Source organism: Solanum pennellii, chromosome 3 (assembly GCF_001406875.1).
Source record: "Solanum pennellii chromosome 3, SPENNV200".
Classification (NCBI taxonomy): Eukaryota; Viridiplantae; Streptophyta; class Magnoliopsida; order Solanales; family Solanaceae; genus Solanum; species Solanum pennellii.
In genome coordinates, this window is record NC_028639.1 from 853578 (window position 1) to 880203 (window position 26626).

The 26626-nt window shown below is 29.8% G+C and overlaps 6 protein-coding genes across 12 annotated transcripts; 3 read left to right on the plus strand and 3 right to left on the minus strand.

Moving 5' to 3' along the window:
- Positions 1–217: 217 nt before the first annotated feature.
- Positions 218–1453, minus strand: LOC107014082 (pollen allergen Che a 1-like). The gene is made up of 2 exons (XM_015213946.2): positions 1230–1453; positions 218–839 (listed from the first exon to the last, which is right to left on the minus strand). Exons 1-2 carry the CDS (start codon positions 1414–1416, stop codon positions 490–492), a joined length of 537 nt encoding a protein of 178 aa, XP_015069432.1. The 5' UTR covers positions 1417–1453; the 3' UTR covers positions 218–489.
- A 999-nt stretch (positions 1454–2452) lies between these two features.
- On the minus strand, positions 2453–7422 carry LOC107015488 (plant-specific TFIIB-related protein PTF2). Of its 7 annotated transcripts, none has more exons than XM_027915732.1 (3): positions 3484–7422; positions 3251–3311; positions 2453–3077 (listed from the first exon to the last, which is right to left on the minus strand). In XM_027915732.1, exon 1 carries the CDS (start codon positions 7333–7335, stop codon positions 5755–5757), a length of 1581 nt encoding a protein of 526 aa, XP_027771533.1. In that variant the 5' UTR covers positions 7336–7422; the 3' UTR covers positions 2453–3077; positions 3251–3311; positions 3484–5754. The 7 variants fall into 7 exon arrangements, with proteins under 7 accessions (XP_027771533.1, XP_027771535.1, XP_027771534.1 ...); XM_027915734.1 differs by having other exon boundaries at positions 2453–3092; XM_027915733.1 differs by having other exon boundaries at positions 3246–3311.
- On the plus strand, positions 2477–3104 carry LOC107015489. Its single transcript, XM_015215781.2, has one exon. It carries the CDS (start codon positions 2512–2514, stop codon positions 3004–3006), a length of 495 nt encoding a protein of 164 aa, XP_015071267.1. The 5' UTR covers positions 2477–2511; the 3' UTR covers positions 3007–3104.
- Positions 7423–8925: 1503 nt separating the features above from the next.
- Positions 8926–10098, plus strand: LOC107013086 (senescence-specific cysteine protease SAG39-like). The gene is made up of 2 exons (XM_027915735.1): positions 8926–9355; positions 9429–10098. The coding sequence occupies exons 1-2, from the start codon at positions 8926–8928 to the stop codon at positions 10016–10018; spliced, it is 1020 nt and encodes a 339-aa protein (XP_027771536.1). The 3' UTR covers positions 10019–10098.
- Positions 10099–11010: 912 nt separating this feature from the next.
- Positions 11011–13107, minus strand: LOC107014086 (zingipain-2-like). Its single transcript, XM_015213951.2, has 2 exons — positions 12588–13107; positions 11011–11751 (listed from the first exon to the last, which is right to left on the minus strand). The coding sequence occupies exons 1-2, from the start codon at positions 13048–13050 to the stop codon at positions 11174–11176; spliced, it is 1041 nt and encodes a 346-aa protein (XP_015069437.1). The 5' UTR covers positions 13051–13107; the 3' UTR covers positions 11011–11173.
- Positions 13108–20313: 7206 nt separating this feature from the next.
- On the plus strand, positions 20314–25765 carry LOC107012587 (protein trichome birefringence-like 38). The gene is made up of 5 exons (XM_015212461.1): positions 20314–20683; positions 21694–21865; positions 23529–23704; positions 24322–24480; positions 25339–25765. The coding sequence occupies exons 1-5, from the start codon at positions 20412–20414 to the stop codon at positions 25628–25630; spliced, it is 1071 nt and encodes a 356-aa protein (XP_015067947.1). The 5' UTR covers positions 20314–20411; the 3' UTR covers positions 25631–25765.
- The last annotated feature ends 861 nt before the right edge of the window (positions 25766–26626 follow it).

The following is a 26626-nucleotide window of genomic DNA, read 5'->3' on the forward strand; positions in this document are numbered from 1 at the left end:
ACTTATACTATTAGTAAGCACTTTCCTAATTTTGATTAATTAATAGGATGATGAGTTAATTAATTTGATGTGTTCACATTAGATATCTAGCAAAGAACGAGCTGGAAAAAAAAATCATGACAAAAAATTGAAGGATCAAAAGACGACATACAAAACCACCTCATTTTATATATTATAAGTACGAGTACTTTAAGTTTCTATATACTGACAGTATATATTAAAACATAAATAATTGTAGATAACTTTATTTAATACATATTCATTTTGATAACCTACAGCAAGGGGTAAGTAACCTTCTATAAGAGGTTAAATTACATCAACATAATATCAAAATTCATTGCACTTTTAGTGCACACAAACTTAAATCCTACATGTCAATATCTCATGGTTCATGACCATTTGATAGTGTAAAAAACTTCTTTACACTATCGATATATATATAAGCTAAACTCTATTCAGATATCTTGACTATATACTCAAATCTTTTTTTTAAGATTGACTAATATCTTCAGGTAATAATTCGAGTTCCTTAAATACTTCATCACATTCTGGTGAAGCTTCTTTCTTCAAGAAGAATAGAGGGTTCGCGTGGCGAGTAGAATCAGCTATGCCATTGTTGTTTGTAATGGTGATTCTTGCTGATTCTTGTGCATTACTTTCATGTGGTATCTCAGTACAATCATCCATGGGGCTCTTCTTGAGCATCATCTCACATATATCGTCCTCGTGGTCGCGTTCCACGAGGAGTTCATAGAAACCATGCTCATCAGTTTTACCATCCACTGTTGCAGTGATAGCATCAGTTGTTTGGTTCTTGCATTGTAGTTGTACCTCCGCGCCTGCATGCATGCATGCATACATGAAATTTAAGTAAATTCGTGTAATTTAAAATAAGGCGTCAAGTATTTCACTTAATAGCAGAGCAGAGCAAATAAAAGTTTGATCAGATTCTCAAGAAATTCATAATATAAAAGATGGATTTGACCTATATATATATGACATTTTTTAAAATCTAATGACAATATAACACACAAGGCAAATGAACATATCAAACTATTTTTGTATATTTTATAATCCCAAACCATATATAGATCTAATTAATTGGTCTAACACTCTAATCAAATTAAACCACAAACTATGTTTGATAATAATAATGATAAACAAGACATATCATCTTTTTCATAACTTTGGGAAAATATAAAAATTTATTACACTGACGATATGTATACCTGATAATGGCTTGCTAAGTCGATTTTCGAATTGAGTGCGACAAACGTCACAATATACTTTTCCATCTACCTTGAAATGAGTTTGACTATGATCACTTGAAGCTTCAGACTCAGCATGAATTACCCCAAACAGGGAAAACAAACAAACTACACTAACAATTAGAATAATTTCACTTGATTTTGTCATTTTTTTATTATTTTTTTTTTTGTATGTTGTAATTTTTTCAAACAGGGAAGTGAGTGAAATGTGTAATTGAGGGGTTGATTTATATTTTGTATTTTCAGTTATTGTTGTGAGGTTATCATGTTCTTTTGGTCTTTATGTGGTTACAAGTAATTTTATTTTACTTAAATTGAATAATTTTTTAGTAATTGAGAAGTTCCTCCTATTTTTACTCATCTAGATTGTTTGTAAGGTTGATTTAGCGGGAGTTTTTCTTCTTCTTTTTTCTATCGAGAGTGTGTTGGGGAGACCAGGAAAGAATATGGATTGGATAAATGGACGGATTTGGTTTTTGATTGAACAGATCAACCAGGTTAAATGATAGACATGTCATAATTCAAGTCGTCCAGATTTTATTTGAGTCAAATGCAATGCATATGGGTCAATTGATCTTAAATAGAAAATCATAATTTAGCACATTAAATTCAACATGATAAAACAAGAATTAAATCATTTTTCCTATAACTTATTGAGTATTACATCTTGCGTCAAGATAGACTATTTACGTCATAATCCTTTTAAATGTAGCCCTTTTCAAGACTATTTACATCACAATCCTTTTAAACTACCTCAAAACTAAATTCTATTAGCTAATATGACATTAATGTAAGGTCTACTTTTTTAATACAAGGAACCTTGATCTTCATGGTTTTAAGTATGTGATTAGTCCATGGACAAGCCTTGTATCAATTTGGCATCTTATCCTTGGACAATGTATTAGATAAACCAAAAAGACATTCCAGTGCACAAAGTATCCCACGTAGAGTCCGAAGAAAGATCCATTTCAAATGTTGTGATGTAGATAATATATCCTAATACAAACATTAGTCTGCTTCCAAGACTTTAACCCGTGACTTATAGGTCACATGGAGATAAATTTTACCATTGCTCAAAGGCTCCGATTCTACGAAAGAATGCAGCATATATCAAGAGAGAGAAAAATGGCAGTGAGGAAACACAGACAAAAAAATGATGACTGGTACAAAGTAAAATCAGTAGCTTTGGTGGCTAATACAATGTTGATTTCTTTGTATTCTCCATTAAGTTTTGTCTCTTTACATGCAAAAATCATACTATAAAATTCAGTTCCCTCAATCAGATAAGCATAACAGCAACAAAAGGTCATTAAAAGTGAGGCAAGTCATGGCAGAAAAGGAAGGAGCAATTGTCAAGAAGGGTCATGAGGAAGGCTTAAAAATGGCCCTTTCCCTTCTTGAAGAATATCAACTCCCAGCAGGGCTTCTCCCTCTGGCTGATGTGATCGAAGTCGGGTTTGTGAAGACCACTGGGTACATGTGGATCCTGCAAACTAAAAAAGTTGAACATAACTTTAAGATGATTAGTAAGCTGGTGAGTTATGGTGCTGAAATAACAGGATACGTCGAGAAGAACAGGATCAAGAAGCTCAAGGGAGTGAAGGCTAAGGAACTGATGTTATGGCCTCCAGTTGGTGACATCTCAGTGGACGACCCTCCTACTGGCAAGATTCACTTCAAGAGCCTTGCTGGCATCACGAAAACTTTTCCGGTTGAGGCTTTTGCAGCTGGACAGTAACGGGAGAAAGCGTATCTTCAGATTTATATGTTTTTGTCTGCACTTGTTTTGATTTCTTCCTACGCTTGAACCTGTTTGATAGTCAACTCCATGTTGAGCCAAATAAGAAATTTGTCGTTAGATGTTTTTTCATGAAAGAAATGATGAAAGATACACTTCGTGTAATTAAACAACAACAACAATATATCCAGTGTAATTCTACAAGTGGAGTTTGGGGAGGGTAGAGTGTACGCGCGGACCTTACCCCGAGCTTGGGAGGTTTGTTCACAATCATCAGTAAATAACATTTGTTTCTGCCCCTTAAGCTGAAAATCACAACATAGAACAGAAGTGACACGAATTCTAGATAAAAACAAGTACAATACAAGGAGGAAGAGGTATTCTTTTCGTCCATCCTGTCAATGCATCCTGCAGTTGTCAAATCAATTTAATGCTACGGAATAACCAAACTTATTGCAATTTGAATGCGAACCTTACCTCAAATTTGCTGAAAATGTCACCATTGTGCACGAAGCTTCTGTAAATTAGCAGAAAACTTCATCTCGGTTAATCTTGATTTTACTTTTATCAAGTGAACGTATATTCATTCATACATATAGTATAAGTCCTGGTCGTATACAAGGAATGTACCATAAGGTAATGAATCTATAACAAAATATGATTCTCCATAAATCCACCCGATCTTCTATACAACTTGGAACTCTAAAGAAAAAGGGGATCAAAGGTTACTTTTCAATTGAGAAAAGCTCGACTCTACCCCTTCAAAAGGTCCCATATTTCTCTCTCTCTCTACACCACCCACTTTAATACCGCATCTTCTCCTCCTTAATTCCACACTTCGAACTGAACATCAATTCTTTGCATAGCCCAAGAAGTACCACATTATTTGAAACATATCCCACCATAACTCATGGAAAGACCACAATGAAAGAACTACGCAACTACATCCTCTCCCGCCTCCATGCACAAATAACACCAGCTCACGCAGACAACCTTCTGCCGTCTATGATTTTCCGTTGCCAGGATCACCCCTCTAGTAGCCAGCCAAGTGAAAAAGCACACCTTCATCGGCACTTTGGAAATGTAAACTGCATCAAAACTTCCTCTTCCTAACCAAAAGTTTCTCAAAATAAGACTAAACCAAGAACCTACCACTCATCCCCATCCCCCACACCAAAGGATATCAGGAATATCAACTAAAAATGAATTGGTATTGATCACTGCAGATCCTTCTTTTGTCTTAAAGGCAGGAGAATGACTGCTAAAGTCAACTAAATAGACCGAACAATTTTGAGATATGATAAAAGCTAATTCTATGTACTCGTGTACAAAATTGTGGAAGCTCAACAGAAGCAAGAGTGAAAATAATATGAAGTCTGATAGTGGAACAGCTAGAGAGCTTTAATTGTCCGTATTTTGCATAAGTTTCTGGAATGGGAGCCTTGGAGCAACCGTAAAGTTGTATCCATGTGACCTTAGGTCACGAGTTCGAGATGTGGAAGCAGCCACTAATGTTTGCACTAGGTCTACATCACAACCCTTTGGGTGTGGCCCTTCCCAGACCCTGAAGCCACTAATGTTTGCATTAGGTCTACATCAAAATCCTTTTGGTGTGGCCCTTCCCAGACCCTACTAACACGGGATGTTTCGTGCACTGAACTGCATTACTTTCTGGGATCTCCAGGGGACTCTGTCCTCTACCCAAAGTGAACGATACTACAACTATAAATACCTCAGTCACTTTGAAGATATAAAGAACTTTTTCTTTTGAAAATAAAGAGATTTATTCAATGATGCAAATGCTGGCAGGAAGTTTCTGTCTACATGAACTAGGATTGGATGTATAACCATTAACCATTCAGCATTTATTAATGAATTGTTCAGCATTTGCTTCATTTTGTTAATCGAACATACACATCTCGTCTCTTACTTCTTTAAATAAATGTCCAATAAAGATTGCGTCAAATTATCAGAAGAGCTGCCTAAAAAAGTGTTTGATTTCCTGAAATTATAATTCCCTGCAATCTTGACACTCTGAGTTCCCCTTTGGTAGCAGAAAAGCAATGATCCTAATCGGTGAAGATGGACAAATAACTGTTCTACAAATAAATCCTTTCAACTTGACATAAAAATGTCATTGATTACCATCTATGGACCCTCAAATCACCATAGTATTCAGCATGAAAAGGTGTTGCATAAAAACTTAAAAAATGACTACCTATCAAAAAGAAAATTGAGTCCTAAGCTCCGAGAAATCCATCTGTGACCCACCCTTTGAACCAATCACAGCCTTCTAAACACTGTGGATGATGGGCCCGCCCCTCTACCCTTCACCACCAAATACTGAGCTTCACTTTGCATAGTGTGGGGCTTGAAACCTGCAACCTAGCCACAAATCCTCCACCTTTTTCCACTCGAGCTAGGCCTTGGGGCTAAGAGCAAGATAGTTTACAAGAGAGAACTTCTCACTATGACTAAAAAATGAATATTTGCTGGGAAAAACGGAACTTCTCATCTTAGAAAAATAAATAAAAAGACAGTTGTTACAGGTGCAAGATAGGACCCAAAGAAACAGAATATATATGTTTAAATTCCACCAGTATGGAACTCACGCAAATCTACTGATTGAAAATATTAACAAAAGTTACCCTATACTCTAGCAGGATTGGTCAAAGAAACATAACAAAATTTTCTCTGCAATAGTTTTACATAAACTGACATAATGGTTTGAGCTGACCGGTTAGATCTTCAATAGTTGAAAACATGCAAGTCCATCAGGGTCTTGTAATATCCCTTTTCTATCTCCACTTCTTCCACCTGATGAAGCAGAAGGGTTTCAATAATGAAATCCTCCCAATCAACATCACATTTCATTTTCCTTTTCCTTCTCTTTCCAGCATTTACGTGTTCGAGGGAGCCTACATCAATCGTATCAATTGAACTAGCATCCGAAGGATACATTGTCTTATGGATTCGATACTTTGCAGCTTTTATCTTCTCTTTTCTCCTTTCATATGCCAAGCAACCACTATCAAAAGAAGGAGGCATAACACTTAAGCCCACATCTTTCTCCACTATTTGCTTCACTAAAAGCTTTTTGCTCATTTCTGATTCGCCCTTCCACCAATCTGTGTATGAAAGCATGCCATATCCTCTCTTTCTTTTCCTAATGCTATTATCTTTGCTATGTGTCGACTCGTGTACATGCATTTCATCCTTCATCTTCGAATAAATCATTGCCAAACACTCTTGGGAAATTTGGAATCTATTTGGACCTTCAATACTCAACCTTTTAGAGTGATCCATCGTAAAGTACTGCGAGTCATTTACGGTGTCATCGGCATCTAAAGCATAGTCATTTCCGTTGCTCAAACAATCATCGATCAAATAATCCAGATCAAACCCAACATCCTCAAAATTCTTATTTTTATTTCTATTCTTCGACATTGACTTTAACTCCATGTATTGAATAACGAAAGTCGCATGCTTCATAATATTCTTAACCGTAACATCCTCACCCCAAGGCAAACCTCGAGCAACCTTCACAAGCCTTTCCAACAACTCCTTATACCTCAACCTACAAGTAACAACTGCCACTTGCAACTCATTCGCCACATCTTCAATCACCACAACAACTTGATTCAACTGCGCAACAAACACCAATACTGCTGCCACAACAGGCAACGGCCTCCTTCCCGTCGTCACATACCACTTCACCAAACACTGCACCAAAAAAACACCCTGTTTCAACATCCTCCCAATCAAATCCTCAGAAACCTCACTAAAGCTCGGAGCATTCCTAATATAATGCTCGAACGAATCAACAATATCAAATTCAGGCAACTTCAAATCAAGAAAATCAACAACCCGATAAATCATCCTACCCAATTCATAAATATCACAACAAACTATATTCGCTACCGTAACAATAGCCAACGGCTTCCCATCTATCCTCATTACAATACAAGCACAAGCACCTATTAATACTGTAAACCATCTACCCTGCCCGTATTCTCCGTCGGTAACTTTCACTACCATATCCTTAACTTCACTAGATTTCAAGCTCGAAAATCCTAATTGGTACATTAAATCTTCGATTTCTTTCTGGGCATTGTAAATTTTTGTTTCGTTGTAGTTATAAACTGTTCCGCTACCGGCGGTGCCGGTGCGGACTTGTGTTCCGGTTGGACCACTAATTCCACCGATTTGGGCATCGTAATTATCGTAATCTTGTAAAGTTCCACATGATAAACAAACGGGATTACCTGTTGTGTCATCTGAACCGATTGTATGCTTTTGACAACTCTTGCAGGAACGAGAATTCTCCATGGATGAACCGAGAAGATTCAGCTCAATTTTTTTGAGCTAGGGTTTTTTTTGTTGATGATAAATTAGAAAGGGGGATTAGGGGAAACCCGAATGCATTAATTGAGGCCCAAATCAATTAACAGTCCATCCGTACGAGGCCCGCGAACAAATTAAAGACATAATACATAAACGTTATCTTTGACACACACATATTCTATATGTTATGTTATGCGTCATTTATGATATAATAATATATATTTATTTGAGTGTATCTCATGTAAAATGTATGTCTATTTATTTAATTTTATATATTTTTAAATGTTTTTTTTTTGTGCATTTTTAAAGTTAGAGGATATAGATAGTAATTGAAACTACTTGTGTTTTACTGTTGGTCGGACAGTGGTGAAGAAATAAAAAAAATCAATCGATCTCAACTAATATCAGAGTCAGAGTGATGAATTTGATTTTAAAGAGCAACACCCTGCATGGGATAGGTGTTAGGAGGGGTTGGGTTGTTGTGTAATGTTAATATCATGTTGGAAAACTTACATAAATATACTATAATGAAAAAATATTTATTTACAATTTATAGTAATAATTTTTTTCACTTGACCCCTTTTAATTCATTTATAATACAAATTTGATACATATTACAAAGATAAATTTATTATTCAAATATAATACAAGTTTTAATGATGGATATACATTTTAATACACTTATAATACAATGTGACAATTTTTTACCAAACAAACATAATGTATTTCAAAAACAATTATAATTCAAATATATTGCATACATAATTCACTTTTAATACATATTACAGATTTATCACAATATTGTTATAAATGGTAATAAACAAAAAGTATCGCTAAAATCAGTAATTATTTTTAAAAATATGTTTATTCATGTAATTTTTCCTATCATGTTCATGCAAAGCCCAAAAAAGAAGTGGGTGATTTGGATCATAGTTATAATTGAACATGATATTTGTTTAATGAACTTAATTAATAAATAAAATGACGCTTTCACTATATTAATTCTATTAGTATATGAAAATTTCTATAAGTAGCAATTTGAAACATTGATATGGTAAAAGTATATATATCTTAAGTATAGTTGATCAAATTTTTTATATAATTTAACTCTCGAAAAGTAAAATATAACAAATATCGGATAACGGATCGAATAATTTTACTAATCTAAGTAATGTAAGTGTCCTTTTGTGACACTCTTATGCGACATTGTATAGCCTTCTACTTGAAATTAAGATAATATATTATCAACTTTCTACCAAAAAAGAAAAAAAAATGGACATAAAGACGAATTATATATTAAAAAATTAAATCCAACATATTACTTAATTAAAAAAGAAAATAGAAAACAAACTTCCATATATATTGCCTAAAAAAATTAAAATTAAAATTAAAAAAAGTGTTGCCTCTTTGTTTCCACTTTGTAATGCGTTTATTTCTGTTTGAAGAAATATTCACATCTATTTTCTTGATTTTGTTTTTGTGTATTGTGTGGATATGCTTTACAAAAAATAATCAAAGAACCATAAAAATAGGTCTATAAATACCCAAGAAATATTAAAAATCAAGTGTTAAATTATGGCTTATATGTTTAATTCTAGTATTATTTTTGCTACGTTACTAGTGTTGAATTTCTTGATCATTCAAGCTACATCTCGTACTTTATACGAATCATCAATGGTTGAAAAACATGAACAATGGATGGCTAAGTATGGACGTGAATACAAAGATGAAATAGAAAAGGCAGAGAGGTTCAAGGTATTCAAACAAAATTTCGAGTATATCGAATCGATAAATAAAAATGGAACACGATCGTATAAATTAGGCATCAATGAATTTGCTGATCGTAGAAAAGAGGAATTTAAATCTATTCGTAACGGATACAAAATACCGTCTAAGCAACGAATAAAAACTAAGTCATTTCGATATGAAAATGCTTCATCTCCAATTACGATGGATTGGAGGAAGAAAGGTGCGGTTACTAGGATTAAAGACCAAGGGCAATGTGGTAAGTTATCAAACAAATATAATAATTCGCGATACGAAATTAGACTAAGTTATTTTACACTATGATTTTGTAGGATGTTGTTGGGCGTTTTCCGCTGTGGCTGCAATAGAAGGACTTAACATGATTAAAACGGGTAAATTGATTTCATTATCTGAGCAAGAGTTGGTTGATTGCGATATAGGTTTAAATGAGGGTTGTGAAGGAGGTCTCATGGATAACGCTTTTAAATTTATTATAAAAAACAATGGAATTACATCAGAAAATAGTTATCCTTACAAGGGAATCGATAGTATTTGTAACAAGAACAAATTAATCAACCATATGGTGAAAATTTCTAGGTATGAAGATATTCCAAGTAATAGTGAATGGGCTTTACTTAAAGCTGTTGCAAATCAACCTGTATCTGTGGCGATCGATGCTGGTGGATCAGATTTTCAATTTTATTCTAGTGGTGTGTTTACAGGACATTGTGGAAATCAATTAGATCACGGCGTTACTGCAATTGGTTATGGAGTAACTAAAGGTGGTACTAAGTATTGGCTCGTTAAGAACTCTTGGGGAACTAGTTGGGGCGAAGACGGATACATTAGAATGTTAAGAGATGTTAATGTTAAGGGAGGACTTTGTGGGATCGCCATGCAAGCTTCTTACCCAATCGCTTAATTATCATATTTTTCATCTGTAATTAATCAACCACGCATGTATGTGGTTTAATTCGCATGTATTATATTATTTTTATGCAAATGCAGTGATGGATCTTGTCCAATGTAAAACGAGAATCAATATTGAGAAATTAAAGACATTCTTTTTGGCGAAATACAAAAATACTTCCTTTAAATTGTTAAGCAATAATACTATAATATGATTAAAAAATGTTAAATCGCGATATTTCTTTTAGTCAAAAACAGAAAAATACAAAGTGAAAAATATTATTATTGCATTTCATAGTTGAAAGTATGTTTCAGACGTGAAAGAGAGACAAACTTTAAAAGACTTGAGTTCATTTCGCATGTATTATAATACTCCACATATGTAGTGTATCTTTAAAACCAATAACACTGTAATATGACGATATTTTTCTAGTTAGAATTGAAAAATATATAGTGAAATCGTGTCTCATAAGTTCAAACTATGTTTCAGACATGAAAGAGGTTCAAACTTTAGAAGACTTGCGTTCATTTTGGTTTCAAGAAAAGTCACATTTATATTCTAGATCTGTTTATTAAAGTTGAAGTTTTATATACCGTCATCATAAATAGTTTTTTTTACACCGGTCATCATCAAGTCGTTTAAATGATATCTACACGCAATTATCCTTAAAATATGATATCGAAGATCGTAAAAATAAAGTATGTTATCTGCTACAATAGGTAATAATAATTTCATAGTGTGTAAAAATTGTTCACATGGACAATACATAAAACTTAAACTCTTGTTTATGTTGTAGTGTGTGTAAAGATTCATGCTCATACGAACCATACAACTTCTTTTCTCTTCAAAACAACATAGGTTGAATGACGTTGTAGGTGAAATGACCAAAGTTTGACTAATTTTTCTGTCACACAATACGTTGAGTGACTTTATAGATAATTATATCATTAATTGTGTAGCTTTTTATTTTGCAAAATAAAATTATTAATTGAGCGACCATATGATAAATATAATTAACTCCTCAAATATTCAACTTTCTTTTCTCTTCAAAACAACATAGTACTACAATTATTATGTAATACAAGGACTTTTAATTTGACTTGGTACAACACCATTAACCAAACAAGCACACTAAAGTTCATGTGCTATTAATTTTTACCAAATTTTCTAAACAATAGGATATGAAGCCATAGTAGCTATCCTACAAAGACCATCATTATTTCCAATATCTCTAGCAATTTTCATATAACCATTTTCACCCCAACTAGACCCCCATGAATTCTTAATCAACCAATATTTTGTACCATTTTCATTACTTGTACCATAACCAATTATTGTAACTGCATGATTAACTTCATCACCACAATTTCCATCATAAACTCCACTTTTATATAACTTAAACTCTTCATTCACCGCGATACCTACCGATACAGGTTGTCGCGCCACCGCGGTTAGCAACATTGGTTCATTTGATGGAGGTAACGTCTCGTATCTACTCATTTTTACTATCGAGTCTTGTATTTTGCATGAATCTTGATTTTCTTCGTAAGGGTAGTTCGATTCTTCTGCGATACCATTATTTTTTACGATGTAATCGTAAGCCATGGTTATTAATCCGCCGTTACAACCGTTGTTTTCGGTTGAACAATCTAATATTTGTTGCTCGGAGAGTGAAATTAATTTCCCCGTTGAGAGTTTGTTTGCTCCTTCTAAGGCCGCGACCGCAGAGAAAGCCCAACAACATCCTATAATGGACAGAAATCACATACTTTTAAGGTTAAATTATCATTTGTCCCTTATAAGTTTATAATTACAGAAATCCCTCAAACTGATACACAATAATATAAGCGCTGATACATTAATCTAATGCGTGAGATATATTAATCGTTAAGTAAGATACATTACATTTTATACACGATACACTAATCTGATGTGCATTTTATACATGATACACTAATCTGATGCGCGAGATACAGTAATTTGATGCGCTGATATCCATTAATCTGATACGTAAAAATGAGAAATTTGGAGAATTTGTAAAAATTAATAGGGGATAATGGTAATAAGAGAACTTAAAGGTGAGATTTTTGTCATTCGAGTTTAAATATTTTATAGTCTAACGATAACGATGTAAAATAATAAATATACATATATAGTGGCTATAGGATGATGGATTATACCCTAGTGAAAATGGAATTAATTAACCTACTATATATAATAGGCTAATTAAACCACACTAATAATGTAAATCGTTAGTGATATAACTTAATTTCTTATGTTTTAATTAATGTGATATACTTTTACTAAAGATGAAGTTTAACAAAAAAAAAAGAATTCTTTTAAAATTTGTGATATCAAACGTAAGATATTTCTACAGCGATAAACCATTTATTAAGAATAAAATAAGAAGTACAAGCTAGGTAGTTCAAATATAGAGACGTCATTTTCATGAAACTGACTAAAATGTGTCATATAATTGAGACAGATCGAATATTTAGCAAGAAGATAATATGAAATCAAAAAAATAAAGAGTGTATAAGTAGAGTCAAAAGTTTTCTTGAATAGGGAAATTGTGACTTACCACATTGACCTTGATCTTTGATGCTAGTGACAACACCACTCTTTCTCCAATCCATTTCAGATGGAACATCACTTATATTTTCATACTTGAATGGTGAAATTGTTGTTGGAGATAATTTTTGTGATTTTATAGAAGAAAACTTACTATTAAGTCCATGATTAGTAGTATAATACCTCATGAATTCCTCAGAAGTAAGATCAGTAAATTTATTGATGCCTAATTTATATGATTTACTATCATTGTTATTGAATGACTCAATAAATTTCACGTTCTTCGTGAAGATATTCAATCTTTTTGCCTTTTCTATATCATTTTCGTAAGTTCTTCCATGTCGCGCCATCCACGACTCGTGTTTTTCCACCATGGAGGTTGAATCTTGACTACAAGTGACTTGAGATGCATACATCCCAATAATCATAAAGATAAGGGTGAATTGTGTTTTCCTTTCAAGAACCAAAGCCATAATTACAAGAAAATACCTAGGCAAAATAATTGTTTTTTTTATTTTGTTATTGTAATAAGATATAATTAATGATGCCCTTTGGTCTACATGGGGCTATTTATAGGGATGTTACTATATGGTTCCTTACGCAAATGTCCTCTTTTTTGGTTATTATTTAGATTTTGGTCCCTATTATGACAATTATTACAAATTTAGCCTTTGAGTCGAGATTGATAAAACATTAAAGTATCGTCTTATGTCTACAAAATTTTAGAATGTAATCTAATATTTTTTCATAAGACTTTCAGTTTTTGCAAAAGAGATCCTCACATTGTATGATATTAATTTATAGTGGATCAATTTCAACAAGCCTTTCACATTAGTACAGTTAGTAATCGACTCCATAGCTTCTTCAATAAACACAAGTTTATCGATCAAGTTTTAAATGAACTTTGAGTCAGATCGTGCATTTCAAATATGAAGTCTCATTCTAAGATTTAAATAAAGGTGCTATTGAGATAAAGTCAGAGTGTTATTCAAATTGACAAGTCCAATCGATTCATAGCCTCTCGAGCTCAACTATTATAATCGTGCAAGATTGATGATTGAGGATCCATACAGAGTTTTACAAAATATCTATCAAGAAACATCTACTTTCTTCAGAAAATATGAATATCTTATGATAACTGAAACAAGTCAAATTAAATTTACATATTAAAATTTTAAACTGATTAAATATCGTTATTTAAAAAAAAAAGAGTGGACTGACATTAAATTATTTTTTTCTCTTAGCGCGTAAAATGTAAAATGTGTTTGTGCTATTTGATCAAAGTCCACAAAGAAGTGTAAACAAGTCAGTGTCTTTGTGCCTTTTAATCAACATGAATTAACTTGCTTTATAGTTAAAGTCTTTTTTCTTTTTTTTACTTCATAAAAATATTACAAAATTTCAATTTATTTGTCGTAACTAAAAAGATATACAACTATATATATATGTTTAGTTGGATCACAACTCAACATTCAATTAAGTGCCTTGTTAAAACACAGGACTAACAAATAATATTTGATAACGTTTTAATAAAATTATATATAAAATATATAAACACCAACTATTTTTTCTGGCAAAATCAAATCTAACCCGCTCAATCCATCCAACCTATTCAAGTTGGAACCCGTCATTCATTAGCTCAATTCATTTCAATTCATTAAAATTGGATCGATATAGTTCGAATTGGTCATGAGAAATCTTGTTAAAATACTTTTAACAAACTTTTATTCAATTTTTATGTTATATATAGCCATAATAAAGAAAAAATAATAATTTTCTAGATACTAAAATAATTTAAATGAATAAATAAAACAATTAAGCTACTTAAAAATTAGATTGTTTTGAATCTTGACCCGTTATTAATCTGTTACCTAACTTTTTTGATCCAAGCAAACTTGGATTTGGTTGAATCTTTGACTTAATTATTGTCTTAACTCATTATCACTCCTAATAAGATACCTTAAATTCTCCAAAATACATATTATTTTATATTTTATAATAAAAATACATTTAACTCTAAAAGGCTTGTCCAAATTAGGTGACTAAATTGTAACAAGATAAAAATTTATATAATTAACCAATTGAACTATTCCATTGAATAAGTTATGTCAATTGACTGAATTATTTCTTTGCGAAAATTACGCAAAATGTGAAAAAGTGTAAGAAATTAACCAATTTCTAAAAGCTGAAAGGAACGTGTCTTGGAAATGGTGAAACAATTTCATTCCTTACTATATTTAACAACCTTTTGTTTATCACTTAAAATTCTAATATTTGTGACTTGTGAAGTATAGGTTAAAAATATATTATGTATCAATTATATTTAATCAAATATATATGAGAGTTTTATATTTTATATCAATTATTTTTAAAAAATATTATGTTTGTATTTTGTATTAACTTTATATGTAATTATGTAAATTTAAGATGTATTCGTCCTTTCTGTCAAATGTAATATGTATTCATTATATCCAATCAAGTGTAAGTGAGAAATCTAAATTTTATAACAATTTGTATTTGAAAAACTAAAGTTATAGTCCACAGTATTTATATTTGAAATATAATGAATACAACATGTATTCATCCCCTCTCCTCCCTCTTTTGATCTCGCTCGTCTCTCTACTCCCTCTCTTGATCTCCATCGCCTTTCTCTTACTAATATGTATTCATTTTGATAAAAATCAGTTTGTAGTTGTATTTTTAAAAATTTGTGAAAAATACAATGAATACAAATGTGTTGCAAATATAAGTAGAGCTACGAATGATAATTGAGGAAAGACTCAAAATAGTCGCTCACTTTTGGGTTAAGGTTCAAAGTGATCCTTGAGTTTTCACATGGAGTACTAAGTCCCTCATGTTTTCAATATGGGTGCACTTTTGGTCCTCCCCTAAAATTTTACCTATTTTTTAACATTAATTTTGTCCAAAATTTTATATAAGAATGTCCAATCGTCTTTATATATATATATATATATAAAATAGAAATAATAACTCTATCTGAGAGAAGGTGATAAGAAAAACACTTTGTTCTGTTCACTAGATATCGCTGCAGCTAAACTAAAAATATTTTAACATATGACTTTGTAGGAAGAGATAAAATTGTACAATTAAACGTGAAATTTCGTGATAAACCTCTCGACTTTACCTGCAATATAATTTCTACTAAACAAAACAAAGTGCTTTTCTTCTCACATTATTTCATATGGAGTTGTTATTTCTACTTAATATATAAAATGACGATTTAACATCCCATACATAGGTTATGGATAAAATTAATGCCAAAAAATAAGTAAAATTTTGGAAGAGAACCAAAAGTGCACCAATATTGCAAACATGAGGGACTGTTAGTGCTCCATGTGAAAACTCAAGGTACTTTAAACCTTAACCCAAAGAAAAGAGACTATTTTGATCTCTTCCTCATATTTTAATAGTTTAATTTGATTGTATCGTACTGTATTGTCATTTATAAATTTACTAAAATATCCTTAATTATTCTAGGGTAGAAGGTTTAACTAGATTTAATTAATTAAGGTTAAGGATAAAATAGTATTTTGAAATANCAAATATTACTGCAGCTAAAAACATCTTAACATATAACTTTGCAGAAAAAGAAAAAATTGTACAATTGCACGTGAAATTATCATGATAAACCTCTCCACTTTACCTGTAATGCAATTTCTACTAAACAAAACAAAGTATTTTTCTTCTCACATTCTTTCATATGGTGTTGTTATTTCTACTAAATATATAAAATAACGATTGAACACCCCATACATAGATTATGGATAAAATCAATAATAAAAATAGGTAAAATTTTGGAGGAGGACAAAAAGTGCACCAATATTGCAAATATGAGGGACTATTAGTGCTCCATGTGAAAACTCAATGATCACTTTGAGCCTTAACCCAAAGAAAAGAGATTATTTTAATCGTTTCCTCAATGATAATTAGTGAAACTACAACTAAAAAATCCTATTGACGGCCTAATATTTGCTGTATTTTTTAAGGGAAAAAGTTCCCAATACAACCAATCAAGTGGGCCTTCATCTCCACATAAAGCCCACTATCTAGATGTAATCCACTTACACCTAAAGCCCATTTTATTTTTCCAACAATCATTGATATACAAGACCATGCCTTAACTATTTCAAACCAACAATCTTTTTTTTTTCTAATATTATATTTGTTCTCTCTAAATATCAATCATGTAAAGGTACACAGTTAGTGGTATTTTATTTGGGATAAAATGTGCCTTATTGAATCAAATTTGAATTTAAGATCCATGATTAAAGATAGAATACTACTTATCACAAAAGCATAATTCAAAATTTAAACTCTATAAGTTCAATCTCTAAGATTTGTTTAGTATTCAACTCATCGTAAACTTAAAGCATTTAATATTCACAGTCTTAAAAGAGCTTAGATACTAATTCAAATTTAATATTTGTAGTCTTAAAGAGTTAAAGTTATGAATTCAGATTCAATATTTATTTATCTTGGTGGATTTTGAATCTAAATACTAAATAGGATAAAAATGTGTGAAGAATCATAAGAAAAAGAAGGGTAAAAGCTAAAAGCTAGGAGATTATCTTTCAAAAGACTCGTATAAAATTATCATTCACGTTTAAAGTAATACTAAATTCAAACAAAATCAATAAATATCGAATCTATCGATCACCAATAATGCAGTCACATATATTTCAGGGGTGTCATTTATCGGAAAACTACACTATGTAAGTAAATACATTATCTTTTTTATGTATATATACAATATATATCAATTCCCTTTGACTTATTATAGATTTTACTTTTTTATATTTTGACGTTCTTTTATGATTCCGCCAGATCACTATAATTTTTAGTGGTTGACAAACATGTTTATCTTGATACTAGTGGAAGGATTCCTCTTTAAATAATAAATATTATAATTAATATTCTTATTTATTTGGTCCCTCCTTTACAAGTTGTCTAAGGGAGACAAAACAGTGTGACAAAAGTCACAACACAAACACTACACGCATTAGCACAAATCACACTACAATTTTGAAAAGGAAAACACAAGTGTCTTTCTTGGCATTGCCTCCGAGAAAACGTAGATTTAAGATTTAAAGTTTATGAATATTTATTAGTGGTGTTGAATAAGCGTTTGAGTGAAATACACGCGGATTAAAACGAACCGAGACAATAAATAAGCAAGTTATGGTTAATCCATAAGTTATTTTGACTGAAATGGACTATAATTAGGTCATAATTAGTCATGACGTAATTTTTTTTTTCCAGTTTTTAGTAAATTGTTTACGTACCTAATAATTTTTTAAAATATTATAACTATATATTACATATCAAGTAAAATGAGTATTCTTTTAAAAATTATTTTAATAAGATATCTTACGGTCGTCAATTTGAGGTATATATCGACCTAAATTTGTTGATGTATGGACCGATCAAACTCAAATGATTGAATGAGTTATATTTCTAACGACTAAGTTTACCGCCTATATATCTTATAATAACCTCAAATTAATAACAGATCCGTCCCATTATAATATACCAAAAGTTTGATCAGGGATATTATAATTAAAGAATTTTTTTCAAATAATATAAATATAAAATTATACTTTTTTTTTCAAAAAATTTAAAAATAAAATAATTTTTTTCGTAAAGATAATATCTAGATTGTAATAGGTGCCGTAATCACCGGGAACTTGATTAGAAAAGATTGTGAAGTGATAATTCCTTTGTACTTAATAATTATATTTTGGCCCTCTTGTGATTATTAACAAAGATTATTGTGTTGAAATTTAGTAGGCGTTTATTTATAAATTTTAAATTATTTTCACCTTATTTATAATTTATGATATTAGAATTATGTTTGATTGTACAGATTTGACACATTTTTAAAAATTTAAATTCAACCTCAAATTGAATTTGAAAATTTATTGCTAAAATCTGATTTTAAATAAAATAAAAAATATTCCAAAATAAATGAATAATTTCTAGGATCAAACGAATTCATAGTACACAATAATTATGTCTTGGCCCTCTTGTGATCATTAACAAAGAATAATGTATTGAAATTTGATAGGTGTTTATTTATAATTTCAAATACTTTTTTAATAACAAGAACTTGTGACGCTATGATTGTACTTTGTAAAGGAGAAAACGAGTATTTTATTCGAAATTTGTGAAGATAGAACTGAAAAAAATAAATATGACGTGCTTTTTATATTTTTAATTTGGTTAAATTGTATAGCTAAGCTCTAATTTTAAATAAAAAAAATTATTAAGTTTTTTGAACTTACAAATGTTTAATTTAGTCATTGGTTTTCCAAAATTTTTTTTATACATTTAGAGAGTATAAATCCAAATAAAATGAGAAACCCACCCTTTTATGTTCAATAAGAAAAGAATAAGAATACAAATAATTGAAGTGTCATTGAATTATAATAAATTAATTAAAGCAACCCACTATACATTATTTTTCTAATGTATGGTGGAAACAATGAACATGGAAAATGGGTAAATGATGCTAATGGTACTTTGACTCTAGCCATAGTAACTATAAATTTCTCTATGGCAAGGTTTATAGAACTTTAAAGAAATTTTTAAAGTGAATTTATATTAGAGTATAATGAAAAAATAAATAATTTTATAAGACATAACATAAGTTTATATTGTCGTATTCTTTTGAATTCAATAGCTAATTCAAGAGACTAATTGATGAGGCTGACTATGTCAAACATTCAATAAACTTGGATCATGACACTCTTTTTTGGGGATACATCTTGAATTTTGCATTTTAAACATAATATACTACTATAAAAGAATGTCACTAAAAATAAAAAGAGTGTTAAAGTAAAATATATTCAAATAGTAAATTATATGGATGATAGTTTTGTTCTTGAACCAATCAAAGTTAAAAATTTCGAGCGTAATATACACTATCAAATAAAGAATTTTTATAAAGATAACTAAGAGGCAAAATAATTCCCAATATATATTACTACTCAATGTTTGAAATAAACATGATTCTTTAGCACTTAACACTTGAACTCATTATCCTTCGAGACGAATAGTGAAGGTGTATACAAGCTATTATTTATTGTTATATTTTTCTCTTAGGCGCTTAATAATATCCTCATGTAAAATAGTTAATTAGGGATTGTGAGCAAAAAAATGAATTAGGTATAGGTCATTTGAGCGGTAAAAGTACTTTGGATATCGAATGGTCTAATCAATTTATCCGATTTAATTTTTTTATTTTATTCTTTTAAAATGACAATAGAAGAGAAATCTGTTTATATAATACTCAATTATTTTTCAAGTACCAACATAAGTATGAAGAAAATCATATTTAAAATTTTGAGGAATTAAAATTTCTTAACTATTTAAGAAATGAATAAAAAAAAATTGACTTTTTAGATCTTGTATGTGTTAAAATGAATCTAAAACTCAAATAAAAATAGTAAGTTGCTTTTAACATCAATTTGCTATAAAAATTAAAGAAGTAAAAGGACAAATAGACAAATGGGGAAAAGAATAATATAAAGTTTCCTTATTTAAAATTTATAAACTTTCTAATTTACCTTTAACAACATAATTAATTAGTAGCATTTATTTTTTAATACCATAAATTTAAATAGCTTTTTTTTTGTGTGTGTCTAATTAAATATTGTCAAATAAAGTGAGACAAAATCTTTTTTTAATATATATATACGTATAGTGAATCAATTTTGAAGCACCAAGTTTCTTTTCCATAGTACTATTCTCTTCTTTCTCTCCATTCTTCTATACAAAAAAAAAAAATCCAAAATCAAACATCTTTTTGCAAATTATGTCAAATTTATTTCTTAAAGCACTTGTCTTATTTATTATTTTTATTTTTTTAGAAATTGTCAGATCAGAGCTTATAGTACACGATAATATAGAATTATTAAGTAATTGCAATTTATTTCAAGGCCAATGGGTTATTGACCCTTCATTTCCTCTTTACCAATCTTCAAATTGCCCATTTATTGATCCACAATTTGATTGTCAAAAATATGGAAGACCTGATAAAGAGTATCTCAAATATGCTTGGAAACCTAATTCTTGCAACTTACCAAGGTACAGAAAAATATATGTTATATCGTCAGTGTAAAATTTTTGATATACGTTATTTGAGTTGCAGGTCTTGAAACAACCTTTATACCTCTATCGTGAGATAGGGGTTAAAGTTCTATAGAATCTATCTTCCACAGACTTTACCTTACAAGACTATAATACTGATATGTTGTTATTGTTATTGTTGTTGTTATTGTATTATCAATGTAAATTCTTTAATATGCATTTGGAGTCTTGGAACAAGTTCTCTACCTCCTTGAATTAGAGATAAAATTGTTGTACTCTCTATCTCCTTCAGACTTCACGTTCACATTGTACGACTATAATATTAGTATGATATTAGAGTATATCTTTGCAGTGGCGGAGCCACAGTATGTTTACGGGGTTCATCCGAACCCCCTTCATCGAAAAATTATATTATTTTTTTATGGTTTAAATAATTTTTCAGGTATATATAGTAGATGTCGAACCCCTTCGGCTATTTCATATGTCTATTTCTTTAAATTTTGAACCCCTTATCGAAAATTCTGACTCCGCTTCTGTTAGTGTCTGTTAAGTCGGAGCTATGTAAAATCAAAATTAAAGTTCGATATATAAATTGTTGAATCTCTTTTGACGTAAAAGTTGATTCTTATGTTGTGGTAAAAAAGAGTTCAAAATGAGTTTAGCTTTACAATACATACCAAGTGTAACATTTACATTTAGAAGGGATGAATATTTAGTATCGCAATATTTTAACATGTTGTATAGTAAGTTATTTTATTTTTCAAGTTGCTATATATTTCTTTTTAAAAGATATTTAATCCGTTAAAATTAGAAGTTAAAAATGAATATTTATACTCTTCGTGTCGTATTTTTTTTTATATTTATGGACATATGAAACTAGGGGTCCATTACCTTGTTTTTTTGCCCTTTTCAAGATTATGATTGATATTTGTGTCCCTATAAGTTTTGTTTTCTTCACTTTTATTTATTTATTTATTCTAAAGTTTATTTTATTTTATTTTTTTCAGATTTGATGGAATTGATTTTTTGAAAAGATGGAATGGAAAAAAAATAATGTTTGTTGGTGATTCATTGAGTTTAAATATGTGGGAATCTTTAGCTTGTATGTTACATTCATCAATGCCAAATGCCACCACTTCTTTTACCAGAAAAGAATCAATTTCTGCCGTAACTTTTCAGGTTTGCGAGTTTTCTACTTGAATTATTAATAATTATTTATTAAAATATAATTTATTTATTTAATTGGAAAATAAAAGAAAATTAATAGTTAAAACGTGGTGTATTTTGATCCTTAGCTCTATTTATTTTGGAATGTTAAATACTTCTTTGTTACCTTATTTTAAGGCTTAAGCATTTATTACAAAGACTTATTCATGCAAATTAACATTAATCGAGCTTTTTAATAAAAAAATATTGAATATAGAAAAAAAAGAATTTAAATATTCTTTTGTTGTATGTGTGATTTTTTATTTTTTTTTTGCTTTTTTATTTTTCTAGAAGTTGTCATTTTTAGCTTTCTCAGAATGTTCATGGGAGACAAGAATTTTTATTGTTTTCATGTTTGTTTTTTATTGAGTAAAAACCCGTGATTTGTCAGAGGCGTGAACAACAATTTTAACTTTATTTTAAAATTGATGTTTTCAATTTGCTAAGAAATTATTATTTTGTTATTTTTGGTTATATTGGAGCAATAATATTTCTCCTTAACACCATTGTTATATAGTCTCATTATGACAATTTATATTATTTTTTTGCTATCTTAATTTAGAGTTTCGATTAATTTAAATTTGTCTCAGATAAGTTCAATTAAAGGGAGAAAATGCTTTTTACCTATAAAAATCTTATACATTTCACCTTAATCATTAATGGTCACTTCATATAGTTTTTAATATATAAATATTATATTTAAAGACTTCAAAAAATTTATACATTTAAATTCAGAAAGAAAATGAAATAGTTCGATCATCGTACCATATATAAATCATCGACATATAAAATGAAATGAAAGAAAATATTCATAGGTTTTTTAGACTTTGAACCATTATGAATTATGATGAATGAGTTAAATTTTTTTATAATAGGAATTATTTTCTTTTTAGTGAGTGTTAGGTGATGTGAATTTTTATAGTAACAAACTACTAGTGGTAGGTCCAATTTTTATTTCATGGCACATTTAAATATTTTCTCCCCTTAACCATTTTTAGCAAAATACTCAAACCTAACATTAAAAGTAACTGACTTGATTGTGTAAAATTAGTTTCTGATATTTATTGTTGTCAACTTGTGCTTGTATATATTGAAACTTAAAAGGGTATTCTGTTAAATGTGTGGTCTAGAATTTGTTTTATATCTTATTAAAGATGTTATTTTAGTTATATAATAAAGGAATTTTTTTAATAATATTCAGTAGATCTTTGGAGGATCAGTTTGTCTAATCAAATTGTAATCAATCATCATAAGAAATCATTAGCCATTCATAAACTTCATTAAATATTTTGATCGATTAGGTTTTATATTTGTATTAGAAAATTTTCATACGTATAAACATTTGATTGCGAACTAGTAATAAAGACACACTATAAGTTCGATAGATATTCAAAATTTATAAATTTCAAATCCTAGCTTCATTAGCCGATTAATGTTTACTCTCTTGCACCTGGATGGAGTTATGAGAATGTAGGGAAATTCGTCTAAAACTTCTTTGTCGAAAATTATATTGTATATATTCTATTGAATCCCTTAGGTTCTTCACATATATATTTTTTTTACCGAAAATTCTGATTTCGTTACTACCTGCTCCCATATTTTTTTCTTTTGCTAATTCTCTTAATGATTTACACAGGATTATGGAGTAACTTTATTCCTTTATAGAACCCCATATTTGGTAGATATAGTTAGAGAAAAAATTGGAAGAGTGTTGAAATTGGATTCTATACAACAAGGTGATGCTTGGAAAGGAATGGATATGTTGATTTTCAACTCTTGGCATTGGTGGACTCACAAGGGAAAATCTCAAGGGTAATTCCTTAATATATATATATATATATATATATATATATATATATTTACCTTCCACTTTTCATATCACTTCAAATAATTCAAAAGATACACACAAAGAAATGAGTCATCAATGTGAGTCTAATTCTTTATCATGTGGCTAGTACGTACACGTCTGATTCTTTTTTATAAATCAAATACATTAAGAAGTAATTGATAATAGGTGAAAAAAGACTCGAATTCAGACATGAACGTAGCTACAAAATTAAAGAGGCGTTCGAATAAATTTTTTAGTTTTTGTTTAAATCTATGAGTTCAGTGGCAAGTTCAGAATTCATAAATTTCAAATCCTGGTTTCATCTCTATCTAGACCTTTACCTACTCTTGATATTATATTGATGTGTATAATCGTTTCATCTAAAAACATAAGCATTTAAACATACTTTCTGTTTACTTAGTTTTATCTTTCATAGTTATAACCATATCGTAACATCTTTGGCATATCCACCACTAACACATAGGCTGGCAACATATCTTGATCTATCGATAGTAAAGCCATCGAGAAAATCGAGTGAATAACCTTAACGATCATTTTAACGTAGAGATTCATATCTTTTACAAATATTTTTTTATTGTAGATGGGACTATATGCAAGAAGGCACAAAAGTGTCAAAAGATATGGACCGTTTGATAGCATTTTACAAAGGCCTAACAACTTGGGCTAGATGGGTTGATCAAAATGTTGATTCTTCTAAAACAAAAGTCTTCTTCCAAGGCATTTCTCCCACTCATTATATGTAAGTTTATTTATTTATTTATTTTTCATTATATTTAATTAATTTTTTCAAATCTTAAACTAATATCACATGGCTTTATATAGATATATATTTGGTTGAGAAGAAAAAATCTAGAACGAATATTTTATATGCATTAATGGTGTGTTTGGTATGAGAAGAAAAAATCTAGAAAAAAATATTTTCTAATGTTTAATAAAATAAAAGTTATTTTCAATGAAAAACATTTTAAATCAAAGGAACGATCTATTACTTGTGAGTGGACGATGGATGACAGAAGTCATTTTCTTTATAACGATCGTAACTTTTAATTTATATTATTTGTATAAACCAACACTTGGATGAGTTTGGTATGTTGGAAGATTCTAAAAATATTTTTCAATTTTTCATGTTTGACTTTTTAAAAATCAAAAAGATAATATTAGTAGTGAAAATAAGAAAATAAGTTTCGTAAATAACATTTTATATTAACATTTATCTCCTTCCTTCCCGTGCCCCACCTCCCTACATTTTATATTTAGTTACACTAGAAAATAAATATAAAAAATTACTGATTTTTCACCGAAAGACATTTTTCGTGAAATATATTTTTCATCGTACCTAACACACCGTTAGACATCATTATTAATCCCTAATACTAATACTACTCAAAAGATTCATTAGAACAATCTCCAATTCACTAATATTATTATTAATCTCTAATACATATCTTTTTATATATAATATTTTTCACACTCACCAATCAAATATCAGAAAACATAAAATATAACTTTCGTCATACTAAACACACCGTAAATTTGATACTTTTAAAACTTATGAGTCACATCGACTAATTATAATGTTACATTTTTTATTAATTAGGGGCAAAGAATGGGGTTCATCAACAAAGAATTGCAATTCAGAGCAATTGCCACTGTCAGGATCAACATATCCAGGAGGATTACCATCATCTACTATTGTTGTTAACAAAGTATTAAGTAGTATTAAGACACAAGTTTATCTTCTTGATATTACATTATTATCACAATTAAGAAAAGATGCTCATCCATCAGCATATAGTGGACAACACCCTGGTAATGATTGTAGTCATTGGTGTCTTCCTGGTCTACCAGACACTTGGAACCAACTTCTTTATGCATCATTGGTCATGTAAAATTAGGATTTAACTTACGTATACGGACAGTATAAACAAACTTTTATACTATCTGGTCAAACAGAAGGATATGTAACGAGTACTCATTCATGGAAAAAAATGAAATAAAGACAAGTTATTTGTTATAACGTTTTATGGTTTGGACTCTTTTAAAATATCGATGAATGTGTATTAATTTTACAAAAAGTGATGTATTTGTGAAGAATCTTATGTTATGGTTTGGGGTGTAATAAGTAAAGATTTAAAGGGCTAGAGGACTTTATTTCAAGTTTTCAATGGTAATTTATTAAGTTATTTTGATGACAATAGTGTTGAGTTCAATGAGTGTGCGCCTTGACTATGATAAAATCAGTTTTTATCGGCAATATATATATATTTTTAAAAAAAGTTTAACGATATTAATTAATTATCATTGAATTCAATGTATATAGACTTTAGAAACGTTTATAAATAGTGCAAATCGTCACTGAAAGAACGTATTTAGCAATAATTAAGTTATTGTCATTAAAGATTATTTTTGAAAAATAATGCTCGATTAAGTTGCCCTACAACAAACACATGTACATGTTTCGAGTAACTCTATCCATTCATAGCGGAGTTGATAGGTTCAAATTGTATGATATATTAAGTTCTATTTTATTTTAGAGTTAATGGTCAAGACACATCTAAAATATTCAAATTGTTTGAGTTTCATGAACTATCAACTACATGAGCAAATTTTCCGTATAAACTAACTATTTATTAAATCATACCTCAATTATCAGTTAATTTCTTTTCTACGTGAAATATCACCATTATTTAGGTTAAAAAAAAAAGAACTACTGATGATTAAAATGTGCTTTTATAAATAAATAACAGATAGTTAACCTTAGAAACTCACATATCGTATAATTCAAATATGATATAAAGTGGTTAGTAAATACAATATTTATATATATATATATATATATATATATATATATATATCGAGTATACATAGACCCTTCGTATAGCAAG

What these genes read in the sequence shown, in the direction of transcription:
- LOC107014086 (XM_015213951.2), bottom strand. Translation starts at nt 13,050, where the DNA reads ATGGCTTTGGTTCTTGAAAGGAAAACACAATTCACCCTTATCTTTATG. An exon ending in CAAAGATCAAGGTCAATGTG is followed by an intron (nt 11,752 to 12,587) that starts GTAAGTCACAAT and finishes TGTCCATTATAG; the next exon opens with GATGTTGTTGGGCTTTCTCT.
- LOC107015488 (XM_027915732.1), bottom strand. Translation starts at nt 7,335, where the DNA reads ATGGAGAATTCTCGTTCCTGCAAGAGTTGTCAAAAGCATACAATCGGT.
- LOC107012587 (XM_015212461.1), top strand. Translation starts at nt 20,412, where the DNA reads ATGTCAAATTTATTTCTTAAAGCACTTGTCTTATTTATTATTTTTATT. An exon ending in CACAAGGGAAAATCTCAAGG is followed by an intron (nt 23,705 to 24,321) that starts GTAATTCCTTAA and finishes TTTTTATTGTAG; the next exon opens with ATGGGACTATATGCAAGAAG. An exon ending in ATTTCTCCCACTCATTATAT is followed by an intron (nt 24,481 to 25,338) that starts GTAAGTTTATTT and finishes TTTATTAATTAG; the next exon opens with GGGCAAAGAATGGGGTTCAT.
- LOC107013086 (XM_027915735.1), top strand. Translation starts at nt 8,926, where the DNA reads ATGGCTTATATGTTTAATTCTAGTATTATTTTTGCTACGTTACTAGTG. An exon ending in TAAAGACCAAGGGCAATGTG is followed by an intron (nt 9,356 to 9,428) that starts GTAAGTTATCAA and finishes ATGATTTTGTAG; the next exon opens with GATGTTGTTGGGCGTTTTCC.
- LOC107014082 (XM_015213946.2), bottom strand. Translation starts at nt 1,416, where the DNA reads ATGACAAAATCAAGTGAAATTATTCTAATTGTTAGTGTAGTTTGTTTG. An exon ending in ACTTAGCAAGCCATTATCAG is followed by an intron (nt 840 to 1,229) that starts GTATACATATCG and finishes GCATGCATGCAG; the next exon opens with GCGCGGAGGTACAACTACAA.
- LOC107015489 (XM_015215781.2), top strand. Translation starts at nt 2,512, where the DNA reads ATGCAAAAATCATACTATAAAATTCAGTTCCCTCAATCAGATAAGCAT.